The 21,380-nt window shown below is 36.7% G+C and overlaps 1 protein-coding gene across 2 annotated transcripts in view; it reads right to left on the bottom strand.

Annotated features, from left to right (window-relative positions):
* The window catches only part of ADAMTS6 (ADAM metallopeptidase with thrombospondin type 1 motif 6), a 159,797-nt gene that overhangs the window by 15,007 nt on the left and 123,410 nt on the right, over nt 1-21,380 (bottom strand). For both annotated transcript variants that reach the window (XM_049795340.1, XM_049795339.1), the window contains 4 exons: nt 18,782-18,945; nt 16,899-17,037; nt 6,087-6,216; nt 2,442-2,646 (listed from right to left, as the gene is read on the bottom strand). In XM_049795340.1, the coding sequence (XP_049651297.1) occupies nt 2,442-2,646; nt 6,087-6,216; nt 16,899-17,037; nt 18,782-18,945 (638 nt within the window). The remainder of the gene's footprint in view (nt 1-2,441; nt 2,647-6,086; nt 6,217-16,898; nt 17,038-18,781; nt 18,946-21,380) is intronic.

Raw genomic sequence — 21,380 nt, 5'->3', positions numbered from 1 at the left:
TAAAGTGGCATTTCATTCATAATTCCTTCAGAACAAAACCAGTTAAAAATATGTCAATTTGCTGTACTGTTCCTTTTGTTCAAAGAAAAATAACAATAATAAATTGTCTACAGAAGTAGTTTCTTCAGCTAAGAACAACAGATGGAGATTATACAAGCATGAAATTCAGACAGCAAGATGAACAACAACAGTTTCAATGACAGCTCACGGCACTGTAATTTAACATGCAGATATTACTACTTTTAAGTACTGCCATAATGCTTAGACTATTATTAACTAATAGCGGATGGAGTCTCCATCACTGGAGGTACTAAAAAGCTGTCTGGATGTGGTCCTGGGTAACTGGCTCTAGGCGGCCCTGCTTGAGCTGGGGGGGTTAGACAAGATGACATCCAGAGGTCTCTTCCAACCTCAACCACTCTGTGATTTAGTAAACTATATTACCTGCATTAACAAATTATGGTAAGAGCTGTTCTGTACCACTTCTATGGCTGCTCACAGTGATGCTAGTACGCTTCATTCTTCATGCTTTGAATTTCCAGAGACTTTAAAAACTTTTGGAGCTAAATGTAACTGGGCGTAGAAGAGATCTGTGCAACTACATGCACATCAACCTTCTTTACAGTATCCAGTGATTTATCATCACTTTGAATGAAAGACACTTCAAAGGCAAGCAAGTACACAAAAAATCAGATACAATGATTTCATGGGTATATCATTGGTAGATCATTCCAATTTATTCTAATGGTCTCCCTTCATTTTTTTAGACAAAGGAAGTGCAACAGTTCTAACCTACCTGGGCTTCAGTAGAGTATTTGAAAGAGGGATGACAACTGGGTGAAGTTTAGGATTTGAGAGATGCTACCTGCAAAGACCTTCTAGGAACAGTCATAGGACTGATCTGACTTGTGTTTCTTTCCTGTCTACTTGATGATGTTCACCACAAAAGTAGTTTCAGTTGTTCAGTGTTTCTGAAATTACTGAAACTAGCAGATAGCACAGGTTGTTAACTGACCTTGATGCTACAGAGGTATGGTCTACGGAAAGAACTGGACAACTATGACAACAGTAATACCTGAAATGAAGTGAATTTTGGCAGTATGACATGCAAGAGCATGCATTTCCAAAAATAAAAACCAAGAAATGAAAAGAGGATAAAGATCTGGATATATTAACACAGTGCAAGATGACTTTACGTAATCAGTGTGTGATAGTTGCGGAACAGAAGAAGCTTATTTAGGATATACTGATACACTGTACATTATGGGTATTACCAGTAAAGGGAGGAAACAAAAGAATGAGCTACATGCGAAACCTCCTCTGGGATAATATATACATTTAACTCTAGTCATCCATTCCCAAAAAGACAACTTCCAACTGAAACATGAAAGCAGAATGTGATCAAGATTAATTCATTTCTGATGAATAATACCTGGAGAGGAAGAAAGGCTGTTTCAGATAACAAAAGCAAACAGGTATAAACTGGTGTGGAACTAAAATAGAACATTAGACCACTTCTTGCAATTCAAAGACTGAAGTTAAGGAATAGTTCTCCTAGAAGCAGTGGGACAAACCCCCAAATTAACTAATTTAAAAACATAGTTTAATCAATGTATGAAAGCTATTATATGATACAGCTGCATTTGACAGCAAGGACACAGACATGGAAACTCAGGGAATCCTAACTTATACTTTGAAAAAAAAGGTGGGTAGGGTGGGAGTCCAGGATGGCAAGGATCTGAAAAAGTATACAGACATTTTTGAACTCTGATGTGCATGTGATGCAGTCCCATTCAGATGTATTTGCCTTTCCTTTCAGCTGCACTCGTTCACATTCTTCAAATTCAATACTTGAATCAGTATAAGTTATAGTATAAGCTTGGCTTATACTGTAACAGGTATCACCATACTTAACAAAATATGTTCTTTCTTTAATAAAGAGAATACCAACTTTCAGGTCTGCCTCTTGAGGCATGTTGCTAAGAAAGGTGATGCTTTACATCAGCATGGTTACTTCAGAAAAAAAAAGCAGTTTATTCCAGCTTCTGATATTGTAAAGTCATCTTCTCTACTATCCAGCTATTTGCTTGTTCAAAAAACCACGGAAATTGCTTTTTTCTTTAAGACAATTATCTCGTACCAAATGGCTATTCTAGGCTTTTTTTGTTTTACTGGGTTTTTTTTTACTACTCTATTTTCTATTTTACTATTTTACTACTTTGATTAATAAACCCAAGTCACAATCATTTGACTAAAGCAGAACTGACAACATAGAAGGAAAGAAAAAAGAAAAAATATTTCAATACTAAATCTATGAGGTTTTGAATTTCTTATTAAACCTTTACTTAGCAAGCAGAGAGAGAGAAAATGTACTAACATTCGGTGGTCAAAGCTCTTGCCTCCACAATTACCAATGAGCTAACAAAGCAAAATTTCCTTACTTCTGACCAGTCCAAAGTGACCCACTGTGGGGGACAGGACTGATTGTTACAGTGCTCTTTTTCAATAGGCCGGTGTGTTAAACAGTTGGTATTGTCCAGTGTCTCCTCCTCAGAAGGTCCAATCTTTCTGATACAGAGAACTGTTCGTGAACGCATTCCTCCATCACAGGTCTTACTGCATTCTGACCAATCTCCTATAAACCATCTGGATAGAAAAGGTTAGGAGACTCAGTTAATGCATTTCAGAAACAGAGTAGATAATTACACAAACCCAGAAGCCAAATAGTTTAAATTACTAAACCTAAATCATTGTTAACAATACATGTATTCACAGTGAAATAAAGTAGAAACTTATGGGTCTTTTTACTGAACATTTAATTTATGCCTTACTGCAATCATATCTTCCAATAATAATACTACTTTGTATTTTTCTAGAGCAGCAATTTGCAGCTTAGGCTACAGTAGTTAGAAAGGAGTGTTGACCCTGACAAAACTGCAGGTATATAAGTAGATTTGTACTTGACTTGCCTGAAATTATTTCTCTGAAAGTGTTTTTGCAAATGGAATGTTTGGGAACCACTACTGTAGGTTACAGTACAAGTTAAAAGCCAAGCTGATTGCCTCTCCAGTATAATTACATTAAAACAATTTGATCTCAAAATTGGGCTTTCTGAGAGTTAATTCTCATCAGATTATGAAAAATTTCTAAACTTTTTTATAAGAGGCTATACTGAAATGCAAAATATTCTTACTTATTAGAGTAAGTAATGCAAACACCAGTAAAACATTAATTCATCACATTAAAAATTCAAAGCACTGCATGATAGGTGCTAGAGAGAACTTCTGAGTGCATGTCCATAGTAAAAGTCAGGAGTTGGACAGTATATTTAGATTATTTTGTGTTGCCGCAGAGATTAAAGCAGCTGTTAATCTGGCTGTAATACTCTTCCCCCCCCCCTTTCCCTCCTGATGAATGGTTAATGCAGCTCAATTCACCGGATATATCTCTTCATGTATTCAATCACATTTGGTCTTCAATATTTCATATGTTGATTAGATACACTTGCCTGAATCATCCTTGCAAAGGATGAAGGTGAAGTCTAGTATGCTATCACATGCTGCCAACATGCCAAAAATGCCAGGCATGTCAGTCACTGTGGACGTTCCTGGAGGTACACTTGGAGCTACCTCCTAAGATTTCTCATTTTCTGAAGCCTCTGTCAAAAAAAATGTGCTGCTATCCTGTCCTATGTTATAGAATGTGTAATATATTCTAAGAAGAACCTAGATCAATGCAGAGATGCAAACAAATATGCCATATTCTGTCATTAATCTCCCAGCGAAAGGGAATTAATTTGTGATTCTTTGCCACCAAACATGCTTTTACCACGCAGGGAGAATTAGAAGGATTTCAGAGCTTTGGAGAGACTGAAGTGTTAATTTTTAGTTGGTAGTATGATTTGCTCAAGTGCATTCTCAGGTACCTTTTATGTTTATGAAGACAGTACCATTCATAATTCATAGAACTATGAGAGTTACCTGTATCATTTCTTGAAATCTGGAATTTTAAGGGTTACTTACTGTAATAACAAACAAAATAATTATGAACAAACATAGTCTTCACTTCTGCTCAGAGACTTCAAGTATAACGTAACTGGTATTCAGCTAGAAAGAGTAACATTTTCGTAACTCTTGGTATACACCAGAAGGAAAGCAGAATTGTGCTAATTAAAAATGGAAATATTTGGCCACTCTGTGTAAAGAGTAAGTCTTACTGGGTGATAAATCTTTCAGTCAAAAGGGTCAAATTTCTTTGGGTAACTATCTGTTATTTGAACAGCCTTCTTCTAGACTACTTACAGGATCAGGACTCAAGAACCGTTCCTTAGGAGTTTGGCACTTTGTATTCACCCTGTGGGGAACATCGGACTGGAGGCAGATGTGGGCTGAACTGCTCTGACACATTCAAGCAGATGCTGGTTGAATACACACCACCCACTTTCTGAATCTTGATGACTTGAGTTTCACCATGTTCATCAATGTCCCTGCTGTACTGGATAGAGAATCCAGAAGTGTCCCACTTTGTGGGTTGGTTTTTTTTTTCTTGGTTTTGGTTTTTAAATAAATAGTTAAGCCACACAAAGGAAGGGATAGGGATGTGTTTGGTAAAAAGGAACTGACCAAACATGACCACTCCCTAAGTTCTGCTCTCAGGTACATGGTGTGAGAGTTTAGCTAGTGCACTTAGAGCCATGATAAACAGCATTACCTGAACAGAAGCCAAGTGTATATCCTTGCAGGGTAAACATTTATTTACACATAGACTGTGGGGACAATGATTTAGACCTACTTTAGACCTGTTTGTGAGACAGCACATTCATATTCAATCACACTCAAGGTGAGAGCAGTGTAATGGCTTCACTTCTGTTTATGTCAAATGAGTATGGTACATGACACAGGGGGAGTAAGTGCAGAAGACACTGCTCTGCCGTCCTGCAACCAGTAACCACACCGGGGGAACCCGTTGATACTCTAGGAAGAAACTGGCTTCATGAAGACCCGTTGGGACTTTAACGCATTACAGTCTTGTCTAATTCCTTCCAGTGTCCTTCATGCTACCATTTTATGGTTTCTAAGAGTCATTTAAAAGAGACCACAGCATTTCTTTATTGTGCAACAACTACAACTAATAAGCATTAATGATTTTCATGCCCAGTTAGAATATAGCTACAGATTATCACCAAATTTAAACTAAACAGAGCTTGTGAATCAATAAACTGTTGTATCTCTTCCATTTTTTCCACAAGTTTTATTTGCCTCAAAACGTAAGAAGGAGCTGTTGTGCATATGCTGAAATTATTTTCTAGTGCAAAATATCACAACTGTTTCCTAAACAGCTTTTGTAGCTATGCTACAGGTCCTTGCCAAATTTCATTCTTGAACAAATGAGCTGCTGTGCTTTTAATTATCTTTTCAATATATAGCATACAGCTATCTTTGAAAATAAAACTAAATAGATGTAACCAAGTAGACACCTAATCCTAAAGGCACACAGCATTACTGTACAACACTGAGTATCCTGGAGACAAAGTTCGTTTGACAAAATTATTATCAGTAAATGGTTTGGTCTATTAAGCAGTTTCCACATTTGCTATTTCTCATGTGAACACTTCAACCCAAATTTTAATATAATAGACTTAAAAATATAGCACCATTTAGTATGTAATATAAATATCCATGGCAAAGTTAGTGTCACCTCAAGATTATTCTGTAACTATTACCTTAAGAACGGTTCCCAGTTCTACTCTGAGCACTACTCACCATATCTGACTTTTGCACCCCCAAAACTGCTTTGATAGTATGTTTTTACTTACAGTGTCTGATCTGCTTTGTGTAGTTTAAACACCACTGTTCCTCAGTCAGATCAGGCCTCCTCTAGGTCAAAGTGTCTATTTTCCACAATTGATTTCAGAGAAACAATAAACCGTAACAAAAAGACCAAAACCAAATATCCTGACTGATAAGACAGGACCCTAATCCTAGGTCAGAATTTTATACACATTTGGTCAACAGCATTTATTATAGATCACAAAGACTCTTCTATCTATGCAAAACACATGTCCATCTTAGTGATTAATAACTTACTCAGGTGGGCAAGGCTCAGTGTTGCAGGCTCTTTGGTTTTCTGGAGGCTTACTGTCAGGGTCACAGTAATTGTTTTGTACAATGGAGTTGTCATCCAGCCTTTTACACACCACCTCTTGTCTCTGCACACCTTGGGATGAAATGAACACCATTAATTAATCATTCTTGCTCTTCCACTTGTTGAGCAAAAGTGTATTTCACCTATTGATTATTAATCCTACCATCCCACTTCAATTGGCTGAATGCTGCAGGGGTGTGAATTCCAATTGACTGAATGCCCCCTGACCACAATAAATCTCTCATTTTCCTTCAATTTTAGGCCACCCCACTGAGAGAGGGTTTTAAATTGCTGTTGTTTTCTAAAACAAAGGGAATATATTTATAGCTTTACTAACAGATCGTTTTTATTTGTATATTGCACAAAATGCATTTTCTCTCTACCCTCCTCTCATAGTAAAAGACACATTTCCAAAGAAAACAGCACCAAATGGAATGTGGTCACACTTCAATGCAGAATTATTTATGTGCTCTGGTTTAAAATAAACCAGCAATACTGGGAAACAGTGTTGCATTTTTATACGTGTTATCCTATAAACATTTTCTTCATTAAAATAATAAAAGTATTATTCATTCTGAAAGATGCAGCTTGTCTCTGTGAATGCTCATTTTGTCTGGCACTCCCAGCTTCTCTTTAACTGTTAACCATCAACAGGGCAGTTTAGAATTTATTATTCTCAAAACATAATGATGTTTCACTGCCAAGGCAACATTATAAGGTAGCATATTAAGCAGATTTTCTGATTTGTAAAAAACAGGATCAAAAGAAAGGCACCAAAGAACCACTGATATGACAACACTGCAGCTCAGAGTATTGCTGTAAAAAGTAGTACACACGGCCTCCTCCTCTCTATTTACAACAAGCTGTATGACGTTTGCTAGCATAAAGACCGCGGATCTGCAATTCATATGCAGTTCTTACTGAACAGCAGTACTCGTAATACTGAAATAATACAATTATTTTTATGATAAAATTTGCAAAAAGCCCTGAACCTTTCTTAAAAACAGAAGCAATTATTTAACTTTCTCCAAAATGTGAAATGCATACAATTAAATAGGGATTAAAACATCCTGGCTTCAAATATCTGCCAACTTTACAGCCCTCTCTCCATTTTAAGACAAGCTTTTTATAGGAGGTAGACATGCAGTAATAAAATTAATTACATAAATCTGTTTTTCAGGCACTAAACATCCCAGTAAAAACATGGGATTTCTTTCACCAAATATATGTAGTCCTTTTGCTCATTTTAAACAAGGTAAACAACTTACCTTGTAATTGCTGCTTTTGTTAGACAAAAATGGACAAGAATCAAATTTCCTACTTTGGTTCATAAAATGTGATCCACATAGAATTCAGGTATTTAATTCCACAGTGAGTCAAGCCTAGCCTTAAGATGCCTGAAGTTTGGCCCCCAAAGCATCCTGCTTGGCTATGAACAGAAGCCTCCCAGTCTACAGACATGTGAAATGTCTTCATGAAGTTATGTGCAAAGGACATGGGGAAAATGGTAACCTCCTTTTTCGAGGTTGAGGATGGCATGCACTTCCCCATGAAGCTGCAGATGCAGGAGTAGCTATGATCCCTTCTCACTCTGCGGGGATTCCTAATTCCCATGAGAACACCGTAACTTCTGTGATTTAGTGGTTACTTTAGCTAAGGTGGCAAGACTGTGGTTTCTAGTCTGTAGATTATTTCTAGTTTTTATTCAATTACAGTCTGATGTAAAATGTTTAAACCACCTTGAAACCAAGGATGAAAATCCGTACCTGCCTGTGCTAGATGAATGTCTTATTTTCTGGTTACAGATTACACCTCTTCCTTGTCTTCCTGCCATGAGCCCCATGAATCTTGCATCCATGGCTGTACTGTGGCCCAGAATGCTTATTAAAAATCTTCCCTACCCTCTTAGACTCCTAAACTTTCTATAGCACACAGTTAAGAGAGAACTCTTCTGGATATGTACTCCCAGCTGAAACTTCTTCACTCTGCAATAGGGAATTGCCATTTAATAAGTAACCGTCATGGCATCCTGCAAAATATGGATATTTATCCCTTACGTAAAAATAGAGCCTTGTTAATTCAAATACTCTGGGGAAAGCCCAGCAGTCTGGATCCTAGGCACATAAATATGTTCCATGTGTCCTCAACTCTAATGTTCTTGTTCCTGACAAACAGGAGAGTAGTTAGATTCATCACTCAACATACCGTTTCTTACAGGATGCCTGTTTAGCAGGTGAGAACTTTGATTCAGCCCTCAAAATCACCTGCATCTTCACCTCATCTCAAAATCATTAACCATGTTGAGACCAACTATGCCTAATGCTGGAGTCTTCACTCTACTGCAATACCTAAATCCAGAATCCGGAGTTTTGCTGCTGGGATCTCCTTTTTGATTATAACTACACATAACCTTCACAGAGTAGGCACTTTAAATCAGGTTGTAAATCATTTCACATGTCTGATATCTCAGGTTATCCATAAACATCACAATCATTTTAAAGTAAGCTTTGTTTATGAAAAAGATAATGAATAATATGAAATACATGTCTTACAGCCAAGTAAACCAATCAGTGTCTTCCATTTGCTCTTCATTCTACACGTACCTGGATGCCACATTAGACAATAGCAGGTACCACTGAACAGCACAGAAGGCTGCCAGACTGTTTTCCAAGTGTATCCTACACACACAAATCTACATGAACAAGCTAAAAAGAAAACAGCATTTTTGAACAGTATTCAACCTCTATTTTTCTGCTAATTTTCAAGTTATGTGCTTTACAAGTTGGAAAAAAAATCACTTATCTAGATAGTTAGGTCCAGTTGGAATTGAGATACAACTCCAATCAATAGCATAGGGGACCCTCAAGGGCCTGAAATATGTCTCCACAGCTATCAGTTGACTGTGTTAACATACAGATATTCTCTTTCAGATATTCATCCATCAGGTATGAAAGACTGGAGAGCTTCACATAAAGATGTTCCATTTATAGCATTCTCAGCATCTAATATTTCAATTACATGAAATGATACAAAGCTGAAATTCAGTGAGATCTTGCACTATAAGGGCAACTGAATAACCTTGGAACACAGGAACTTGGAACACACAGCTAGAGCAACACCCTTCTATTGCTGGGAAGCACTCTATGTAACCCCTTTCATAAATTGATCAAGCTCCACTTCAAGCCCAGGTACATTTTTCTTCTCTGAACTTCACACCTGTGACTACTATAAGCATTCCCATTTCCATTCTAGATGCCTTAATTGCCAATTTAATTTTTTAAAGTCAAAATGCTCTTTCAGTTTAAGTAACTTTATTGTACTAATCAAGTCAACTCTTGCAGTCTCTGTGTTAGATACACCATTCCTTTGGTCAACCTTACAACCCTTCTGTGCATCTGCTCACACCTGAGTTTATTACAACCACAATACAAACTGTGCCCAGTACTCCAGAGGGATCTCACTAGTGCCTTATCCAGTGTCATTAATACTTTTAAACAAACACATCCTAAAATCAAATCTGCCTTTATCACGACTACAACATATCCCAGTCTTCTCCATATGTCTGCTAGTGCTGCACTGTCAGCAAATTTCAACAGAGCTTTCTACTTTTTATGCTATCAGAACAAGAAAACTGAAGTCTTGTGAGTCATGTGAAAGGTCTTTAAGAAGCCCACTAGGCTGACTGCTTTTTGGCCTAAAATTTTACATTTTAAGCATGCATCTTGTCTACTAATCTTTTCTAATTCTTTTTCAGGTGTGACAACAAAAGCCTTAAGAAAGTCTAGATCAATGAATCTACTACATTCCTTGATCTAGAAAATTAGTCATATTTTGAAGTATATCTGGCTAGTCAGAAATGACCTAACATATTACACTTTGGCCCATTTGCCACTTATTTCTAGATCTTTATCCTTTTTCTTCAAAATTTCCTATCAGTTAGTAATTCAATGTTGTTGTTACATATTTTGTTCTATATGTATATACATACATACACGCAGCCAGAGTAAGTCAGAGATGATTTTCTTCAGTTCTCTACTCCTTTAGTACTATTTTAGTGGAGAAAATATGTATCAATTGCAGCATGAAAGAGAGAGAGAAATGTTTACCAGATTAGGCTCTCCTTTATAACCTCAATCTTTGCTTTTTGACATTACGTGGAAGATGTAAATATTTGAGAAGCCATGACAAGATGATTCACTTTAGATTCTACAATTTATGCAAACAACGCCAACAGATGAGAATAATTAAAATCCAGTCTGACAACCTGAGTAGGAGTGTTTCTTTTGCAATTTTCTACTCAAATTCACTGTGATGAGAAATAGTATTTAAAAGGTCTAGCCAAATAGCAATGCTAGTAACATGGCACTGCTGGCTGACATAGAATTTATGTTCAGCTCTGACTGATGAATAGTCATTCATCCTTTCTATTATAAGCTGCCTTAATTCTCTTGGTGGCTGATAAAACAGGCTGAATGTTGCTTCATAATGGTATTTCCCTCAAATGTAATTGCTTAAAAATAATAGTTTATGCAGTTTATAATTAAGCATTTTAATGATACATACCATTCTTGCAAATATATTTATGGGATAGCATAGGTATTAATGTTATGTGTTAACTGAATTTCCTACTGGCATCAGACACATTTCCTTGTAGGCTTTGGCTAAAAATTGGCAGCCTCAGTAAATTCATTTCTGAGGAACTATGTAATAAGAAAGTATTCTGAAGTACTATGAATACAAAGTATCACTGTGCTCAGTTTAAAAAAAAATAAAGTCAGATGTGGTATTTATTGAACATTGGTCAGGTAGCATATCACCCGTAAGACAGTATTCACCACTATTCACTCATACAGTGAAGAATCTTTAATCCATGCCAGGAAATACATTAATCCATCTTTAAAATGTTCTGCAGCATCTTACCACACAGTATGTAAACTTTACATCATTGTTGTCTAATTACAATGTCATTTAAAATAAAATCTCAGAAACAAAATTCAGATTCTAACTTTAAAACAAGAAAAAAGAAACAGAAAAATCTAGAAGTGCAGTTTTTACCCAGACAATAGCTACAACTTGGTTAAGCCCTGTGGGCCTTGAAAAAATCTTTTTAAATTATCAACTCTTCCCTGAGTATATGGTCTCTCTTAAAATAATCTAAAAAGCACAGCTAAACAAGTTCATTTAAACTCTTGGGGGAATAATTACAAGCAGTTAAACAGAAACACTCTGCTTTCAAATCTACAGATTTATAGTTTATAATAAAAGACATAAAATGTCCTCATGACTGGTCAATGCAATTCTAATAGAAAACAAAACTCCAGCGGTTTAGTGACCATAATCTCCAGAGAACTGAGATGTTTTGCAGATTTCAGTTCACAAATAGTCTGCATGACTTACAGCAGCCAAATTTTAAATTACATGGAGCACATTTTATTCTTAAATTAAAACTGCAGGCATGTAAATGCTATATCTATTTTTAAAAGCAATCCCAAAAATTGCGGTTTGCGATTGCAACAGTTAATTATAAAGATGCCAGTACCAATACATAGTGAATTCTGCATCACTGAAACTAGTGCATGCTGGTTAAACCAGACATACTTTCTGAGCTCACTCATCATATCACAAGATGTTTATCAGAGAGCCAAACTTAACATTTTCCTTGATGAGGACAAGTATGTTTCATTTGTCTGAAGACAGTTTCATAATTCATCTGATGGCATGAAAGAAAAACATAGTAGGCACCACTCTACAAGAGTGACCAGCAGCAAATAAAACTGGACAGCAATCAATTTACTTATAATATTATACTGACTGACTATTTAATAAAAACCCATTAATATCTAAGACATTTAACTCATCCGGAGATGAACTCTCATAGAATGAATAAAATCAAAACCAATGCTTAGGATACCTCATAAATTCCAGATAATAAATGCTGTCATTTATTGTCATTTAATGCTAGAATTTATTGAGAATGGAAGAAATTTTAGAAAGGGGTGTATGCACTTATTGTAGTTTATTTTTAAATATATATAAAAGTAAAAACGCACAGAAGGATTTTTTTTTCCCTTTGTTGGATTTCTTTTAAACAATAACACCAGCAGTTCACTTCCTTACTAGGAGTACTTACGGATCTGGACAAAGTCATACACTTGCCCTTGGAAAGCTACAAGATAACATACAAGGAAAGACAAGCATGAGAGTAAATAAACTACAATTCTGTGATCTGTAAGTGATATATATCACCCTTACCTATTTTAGCACTTTCTTCTTCTCTTTCCAGCTCTCATTTTCTTATTTTATTTCCTATTTCTACATATTCTAGTTTTCCCTTTCTCAGACTTTCTCATTAAATGATAAAGTAACCAGGTCCTTAAAGAAAATCTTCTGTTGTCATCAATTTTTTCTGAATTCCAGCAAACTGTTCATCCATCCATCCCTTCTGAATTCCCTGTGTTCTCTCTTCTCCCACTCTTCTCTGTACAGATAAACTTGCACTGTACATTCTAGTATTCGCTGGCATTGTTTTCCTGTAGTTTTGTGGAAGTCTGCCACCAGCTATAAAGACCTATATGATAGTAACAAGCTTTCCTTCTGAAAACTCTTGACTGAGAGTGGAACAGTTATCAGTGAACTTTCAGGAAAAAAGGGAATTAATATGGACAATACATGCAGATCAGTTTTGCATAGTGTTGCCAGAGAGGATGAACTAGCTCAGATACTATAAATTTGTATTTTAAAGAAAAGTTTTCCAATATAGAAAATACCGGTTCTAGTGTAAAAAAAGAAAAGCTGCAATTCTGGATTTCCAAGCCTAAGAACAGATACTAAGAGATATTAAAAATGAATGAAATTATATTGTCCTCCTACAAATTAGTACATGAATCCAAGAAAATAAAGGAGTTGTCTGTTACCAGGCAATGTTTTTATGAAGAACCTATCTTTAGAAAAAACTTAAGAAAATACCAAAATAAACCTCAGACTTTGGAGACTTATTGCTGCTTGGTTCACTGTACAGAACATGATGGCCACTGGCAGAGAAACTATGGAATATTTTGTTCTTCTTTAACATGAGTGACACTACTAAATACACAATCTCTCATGAAAGAAAGACTAAATTCCTTCTGCTTTTTAGAGGCAATCTAAACATGTAATTGTTTGTTTCACAAACTTGAATTTATCTCCTAGACCACTTGAAGAATACAGGGGGAGAGGAGGTATAATGTCTACTGTGGAAAGAATTCATTGATTTCAGGTGCCTGGCTGAGTTTTCAGAATGCTTTGCTTTACACACACTTCATGCAATGATGAAATTCATTGCGTGCTTCAGAGGTCAGACATTCCAGAAAGGTACCCATATAATGACAAAATGATAATTAGCAAGTAAGACTGTAATTTATGCTTTGCGTTGCTCACTATCACTTGAGAACCACAGAAGGGAGGCAGGAAAGGATTCCAGAGCTCTGGAATTCCAGAGCTGTCATAAGCAGGGAACCCTCCTCCTCTTCCTCCCATTCCATTTACCATGCTCTTCCTATTCTGCAAAACTGAGACAGGCCCTAGAACAGAAGTCCTGTTTGAAAAGTTAAAGCGCTTTTACTGTTCAGACGTGACTCATCAGCACAGCAGAGATTAACATAATATAGAAGTCCAGCGGAAAAGACAGCACGTTACCATCTAATTAAAAATTGTATGTTGCTCCTAGCTTGCTCTTGCTCCTTGGCTCCTGACTGCTCTAGTTATTCTTCTCCAAGACAAGGGCTACAAGCAGCTCTAGGAATGGCTGAATGCAGTGGACTGCTCTCAAAATACTACAATGAACCGACTGCACAAATATCGGACACTTCTGCTATATACAATACTCCAAATCTATTTAAACTCTGCACTGCCAAAATGCTACTCTAGCCTTTGTGCTCTACTTCACGACATTCAACGCATATCCTCAAGTTCACAATACAGAAACATCATGTTGGTAGGCAGTAAAGCAGTTCTCACTTTTTATTTTTTTTTATTCTTTGAATTAAAAAACAAGCATCAAGTAATAATTTAAGAGTCACAGACTTGGTCAAATGGTATGTAATGCAGATACAGACTGATTTAGAGAGAACTAGACTTAAATAGTGTGGAATGGACATGAGCTAGCTGTGACACAGCCTCAGAGAATGGTCCCAGCTCAAATGGTCCCTGTTTCACAGAACAGCCACAACTACAGAAAACAATTTAAGATTTCATAGTCATCCTTAATTCTGTCATTTCTTGGCTTCTAAATACTTGCAAATTTGATGTTCTTTTAAGACAGCTTTTTAAGTGTTACATACACCTAGACAAAAGACGTTAACATTAAAATACAGGCATCTTTAGAGATGGACAGAAGTTAAACGTGTTGATTAGAACCTAGATTTGCCTATAGTTTTGATATAAAGCCTATGCTTTGATATAAAAGTATATCCGGCTCTCTGTTGTCTAGAGCTTTCCTGGATCAAGATGGAATAGCATATGATCAAACCTTGATCAGTCCATGCACTACAGGGGAGCTATACCAACTACAATAAGAGGCAGGAAAATGTTGATGCCTTTAACTTGTTCAGAGTCTGTCCCAAAGTCACCATATAATTTTTTTAACCTCATAAATAAAAAATAATTTCCACACTAATATTCCTCACACATGCCGATTGTCCTTTTTTTACTTTCAGTGAGAAATTCTTTAACTGTTTAGTATTTTGTTCTCCTTTGATGTAGAGCAAAATGTCTCTTCTAAAGGCAGAGTTCAAGTAAATACAACTTCAGTAACAGACTTCATAATGAGGCCTATAGAAATAAACAAAGCCATGCAGTGGTTTCATTTCTAAGTTTTCTCAACACTTCATATTTATACTAGCCAAATTTTCCTGTTAGGGTCTCTGTCTCTACAACCTTTGTCTCCCTTTTCTTTTTCCCTGACTCAGCTCCATTTTAGAATTGTGTCTTCTTTTGGCATATGGTGAAAGGTGTTTCATAAACTGGGGGGAATAGGAGGTACTCATATGGAGAAAGCAGATACAGTTTTTAACATGAATTATAGCTACAATGGAGTATTTATTCCCTGAGCACAGAGCTCAGTGAAAATAAGTGACCAAAGTATATGCTCATACTAAGCTGAAAGAAAGAAAAGTGCCTTAGCCACCATAAGTTACCAAAGAAAATCCTTCCCTCCAAAAAAAAGTTTCAAATTAATAAATTATGCAGTTTTCAGGGATCCACAAATCTTCCCTTAGAATTTAATTAATTAAGTCAAAATGTTTTAATCTAGACAAGTGCCTCCTCCTTCAGAGCCGATTATTTCTTCTACTGTATATTGGTGAACCTGTGACATGACAATGACCTGCATGACAGAAGATCCATAGCTAAAATCTTGTCTCTACCTAAATCAATGGGAATGTTCCCATGACTTCAAAAAGATCATTAACTCATTGCCATCATAACAATAGGATTTGGCAGTACTTGAAAGGTTCTGATACTTGGAACTGTCTTTTACTATAAGCTACACACTTCCCCTCTTTATACTTCTTTAAAATGTTCCTTTTCTTACCAGACTCACCACCATTAAAATAGTAGTTAAAAAAGCAATCTGTCACCCAGGAATCCAACAAACGAACAATAAAAATACTTGAGAAAGGTGGCACCTTCCTCTATTTTGTTTCAAGACTTTATTTAGCAGCACAGAAGAGAATTTGCGCTGTCCTTTGTGTATTACATATGGGTAAGCAAACAGCTGTATTTAAACAGCAAACAACTAATAACATCCACAGCAGGTTCCAGCAGAAAGATGACTCACGATGGTTCTAAACATGAATACCTCCAGTAGCCAGAAAAAAAAGGACAAATATTTGGTCCAAAAGTTCTTTAAAAAAATATGAGCAGTGCACAGTGCAGCAGAAAACTGAAATTCTGAGGTGGGATTTAAAGTGCTCTCCCGTATCTTCTGAAACAGAGGTGTGTTGGGGAGATGATGCATTCAGTCTCCAGAGAGAAGAAAGATACTGTTCACACAGCACTTCTACTCACCAGTCCTTGCAGCAGCAACGGTGTTGGCTTTGAAGGAAGCCAACTGTCCTGCTCTCCCAGCCAGAGGTAAAGAATTGCATTGGTGGCCACTAGAGGGAGGATTAGGAATATAGTAAATTGTGGGCAAAAGGCACCCATGATGAATCACATGGGACGACCTACAAATCCCCCACCGCTGCCAAAGGGCAACAATTCTCAGATACTGCTATGGGCTGGTAAGTATAATCCAGTTGTTATCATCTGCTACAGAGGAGCTGCCAGTATGCATCCTGAACTTTGGTGGCTGGAGGATAGAAGGGCTGACTAGGATCATGTGAAGCATACCTACAAACACACAAAGACACATCCCTTTATTTACAGTTGCCTTATTCGCGTTCTGGTTTTTAATCTCCTTACTTAAAACTTCTGATGTCCTTTATCAAGAAAGCTCCTGTGAAAAGCAAACATACCAGCTTCACGAGAATCTCAGAAGCATCAGCAGAGACACACACACGCTGCCAAGATACACTGTATTTAACAAAACCATCTGAACATGTTAAGTGTACTTGAAAACAACAAAATCTGTTGTGATAAAATAAATGTTCTTTCACTAAATTAAGGTTTGAGGCATGCCTGAAAGAAATGTTTTCAATTAGTTACCCAGATAATTATGTAGTTAAGTGTACCTTGCAATTCGGTTTACCCTGTAGCTTGACTGCCTGGTGTCTTACCTCCAGCACAAGTGGCAGAACATTCTGACCAAGGCAGATGATTCCATGCAAAGCCAACTTCATTGTCTCCACTGCCAGTGCGAGAGATGGGAACATTGAATTTATACGTTATACCCAAATTTTGTTCCTGTAGCAGAATCTGTAGTTGAAAACAACTGGTTATACCATTAAAACAAGCAAGCAGAGGGCAACTACAGTGACATTTAATCTAGGTATATGTTCTGTCCTGTGGAAGGGAAAAAAGTAATTAATGAAGCCTTAGTAGTTCTTTTAGGTATTCCCAAAAGAATCCGGACTGACTTTTAAAACATACACAAATGAGAAGTATTATTGTCTAAGGTCAGCTTTCGTCTTCCCCCCCCCCACCCCACCCTTAACACAACTTTGTAACTTCTGTCAGTTCTTTATTCTTGACATAATTGTTCTAAAAAGCCAGTTTTAATAAAACTAATGTCTTAATGGACATAACTTGACAGCTGAATAATTATGTGAGGTTGAAGTTGGTGAAGGACATTACTGTGCAAACATGCAGCAGTCCTCACTGAAATCTTGTGAGGAGCTACCCACATAGCAGTTACGAACCTAGCTCTGCCCTTGGTTGCACTCCTAGTGACTGTAATAACAGTAATAATAGTAACAGCAACAGACTGTTGCTGAGGTAATTGTTTTCCCCTAATGCAATAGCCAAGAGCATTAGCTTGGTGGAATCACACCTGTGGTTCCTTTAAATGAATATCAAAACTCTCGCTGCAGCTGTTTCACTGCAGGTGATATAGATGGAAGTGCAACAATCCCTGTGAGTTTTTTTCTACCCTCACTGTTGAACTCCACTTCCACATACCACCTGCCCAACACTAGCCTTTAATTTTTTATCAAACTTCTCCTTTCTGTTGCTAATACCATATATCATATTAGATGCAGCAATCTGACCCATTTTAGAGCTAATTCTCATCCCCTTCTACCCTCTGTGATACTTTGCAGGGGCATATCTACCTATCTCCATTGGACAAAAGAGCACGGAATTTTCAGTAGGAAAGTCAGTGGCACTGACTGGATGAGAGAAGGCACCATAGTCATTGTGTAACTCATTCTGTATGGACTTTCTATGTCGTCTATACCTACAGAAGAAAAACCAGGGCTTAGATGCTTGAAAATGCTGCCTAAAACGTGAATATCCAGGCAACAATCATTCTATACACAAAAATATCCCTTCTGGTTCAAGCAAGCCCTGAACTGCAAATTTGGCACCTGACAGGATATACTGGGCAAGCGTCACCTTGTTCTTATACTCCTCCTCAACTTAGCAGCACAACAGTAAGCTCACTGTGGCCTGCTGTCAGACACAGCGTATTGGGATCCTGATCACATCTTCTGTTACATTCTCACATTTTGTACAATCTGTTCAGAGCAATGTATGTCACAGCAACATACTTTAACATGGGTCAAGTCATGATCCTCTTGCTGTGGTAAGAGTATACCTCACACTCCAGCCAGTCTTAAAACCACTGACATCTACAGAACTGTCAGAAACTGTCATGCTATGTATCTCAAGACTTCCATGTATCAGCAGTATGCAAAGATACAATATATGCCCCATTTAGAATTTCGGCTACCATTATTTCAAACGACATTTAACAGAGATGGCGCATTTTCTGTGAGATTTCCTGGGGCTCTTCTGACTTTATCCCTGTTTCATCACAATGTTTGGCAGTCAGTTTTGAAAGGCAAGAAAGCTGTGTTAAAATGCAAATGCAAAGTCCCAGCTAGGCAAGCTGTAGACTCTTTGAAAACACAACTTATTTTGATTTCATTCATGGCCTTGTCTTTTCTCAGAACACAAATACATATTTAAAATTTCAGAAATATATTAATTATAACTTTACCATGACTATGAGATTTTCTGAAGTAGGGCCTAGTGCTTCCAAAGACTCTGGTTCATCTGTTGGCCTCTTGTAATGGAAAGCTGTTCCAGCAACATCAAACTTTCTTGGCCAGTCAATAGTCCAGGCACCATTAATATAGTAGTCATCTTCTTCAGATTTTAAAGCTTAAAAAAAAATACAAGCCACCTAAAAATTGGAAGCAGCATTTATAATGGAGAAGCCATTGCAAATTAATCTACTAATCTGTTAGAAGCATGTGAGCTTCAGCTCAATATCACCATTTCTTCAAGCAATATAAAGCCTTTTCTTTAGCACTGGTCATGCATTTGACAATACTGCCTCTGCCATAATCCTCAATGTGCAGATATACTTTGCAGATTTCAACATGCAGATGCTACATGGAACAACCAGAAAGCCTCATACAACTTGCAATATCTCTTCAACTTTAAAACTGAGCCCATGTGCAATGTATGCTGGTCTACGTAAGATATATGTAGGTCTCAAATGTATAATCAATTATTAATCTAATCTTTAGATTAAGAAACTGGGGCATGGGATAAGTATCTCAGATAATGTGCAGATGAAAAAAAAAGAAGGAATATTGAGTCTGGCGTATAGTGCCAATAAGTTCTTGCTTTGTTGCCTTTGTCCACTGTTGTTTTGGGGTTTTTTTCCCTTCTGGAAGCATAAATCCAAGATATTTCTACTACAAACCCAAATACTAGCTACTTAATCTGATATTTTATTATTTCTAATTAACAGCCATAAATCATAAAAGTACTGTAGATAAAACAAACTTCTCAGCTAACCAACCAATTAGGCTGGACAAACATATATAATTCAGGGATTTATTTTTGATATTTTATCAATAATATTAGATAAAGTTTTTAAATATGAAACTGACTTTGTATCTTAAGGTGAATATTCTGTTAATTAAGATATTGACTTCTTGACTTAAGGTGAAGATCACCAAGTTATTCAGCATTCATATTTACTTTAAATTAAACAAGTTCATAAAGGCAAAATGATGGTTAGAAATACGGGATCAAAGAGCCACGTCATTTTTTGTTGAGACAAATAACTGACTTTACTAAACAAGGAACAAACTCACATCACAATCATAAAGAATAAGACAATTTATGACCAAGTTTTATTCTCAACTACATCTGTGTGGACCTTAAACAGTTAGGGAAAATGTCTCAATGATGCTCAAATTTTCTAAAACAGTTCAGAGAGCATTCATATGAGCAGGAGATAGTTAGAGAGGCAGTAATGTTCTGCTGGTGACAGCCATATTCAGCAGGGATTAGTAACCATTTCCATCATCACCATAAGGTCTGAAAAGGAATGTCTTTCCATAGCATAAATCTTATTCCATTGGATTTACTTTGGAAACACTCATGTGCTTTAAGTGAAGAAACTAGCTCTGACACATTCACTTATCTGGAATTCTCAAAGTAATTCAGATCCCTTATTGTCTATATTGGTTTTGTAGTACAAGGAGATGATAAAAAAAGTAAGTACAGGAGAACAAGACAAATTGCAAGCAGTACTGTACTAAAAGAAAGGAACAGTACTCTTATCTATTTTACATGGGTATATGAAGTAACTATGTTACAGCTGAATGTGAGTATTTTGTTTTATCAGTGGTCCTATTTCCACATATCCAAAATTTCTATCCATCTTGCTTTTACAAAATCTAGCTTAATTAAAAGAAGGTCGCAGGGTCTCCCAAAGCTACCACAATGTATTAAAGTCTCTCTTACTGTGCCACTCAATCCCAAACATTTTCATGTTAGTATGTCTAGTATCTACTAAGAGCAAATAATGAAGTGAATTCTTTATATTATTTGAGACATATGAACAATAAGACTTAGAAATGAGCCCAAGAGAACATTCTCATACATGTTTATGTAAATAAAAATTCTGAAATTATATGCTATCAATTTTATGTATGCTATGTACACTTAAACTAATGTATATCCAGAAGCAAAGCAGTTCATTTTTTACCTTTCTGACTACCAAAGAAAAATGTACTTGCATTCTGTAAATAGATTTACCTAATGTCAGTTGTTATGCATAGGTGAAGGCTGCACAGTTGTGTATAGCATCCCAATGACATAACTGCATGACAATGAAGATGCAGTGGCATAATGTTATTAGCACATGAGACAGTAGGAACAAATTCAGGTCCTAATCAACTCATTTATGAGAACCTGAGAATGCAGGAAGCCCACAGAGAATTACCACACAACACCTTGCTGCATAAGGGGAATACAAGGGAAGATGTCACCCTGGATCAAGCCATTTAAGGGAAGGTAACAGCATTACTAAACACACATCTTTTCAGCAGTTCTGAAAACAAGCAATTTTGTGGTTATTAGGTTATTTGTCAGACAGATCAATTTAAAATACTGAATTACTTATGCAGCTGCAGAAACATGCCTTTGCTGTCACAACACTATGTGATGTGATCAGCCAGAGACAGGAGGAGGGAGGACAGGTGATGATTGAGCTAACCGAATTGCCAAATGTCTAACTGCAGCCTGAATTTGAGGCCATTGCTTGCAAAAGAACTGGATTGTGGTTTAAGGAACCA

The sequence above is a fragment of the Accipiter gentilis genome, chromosome Z, assembly GCF_929443795.1.
Source record: "Accipiter gentilis chromosome Z, bAccGen1.1, whole genome shotgun sequence".
Classification (NCBI taxonomy): Eukaryota; Metazoa; Chordata; class Aves; order Accipitriformes; family Accipitridae; genus Astur; species Astur gentilis.
This window is presented reverse-complemented; position numbering and strand designations above follow the sequence as displayed.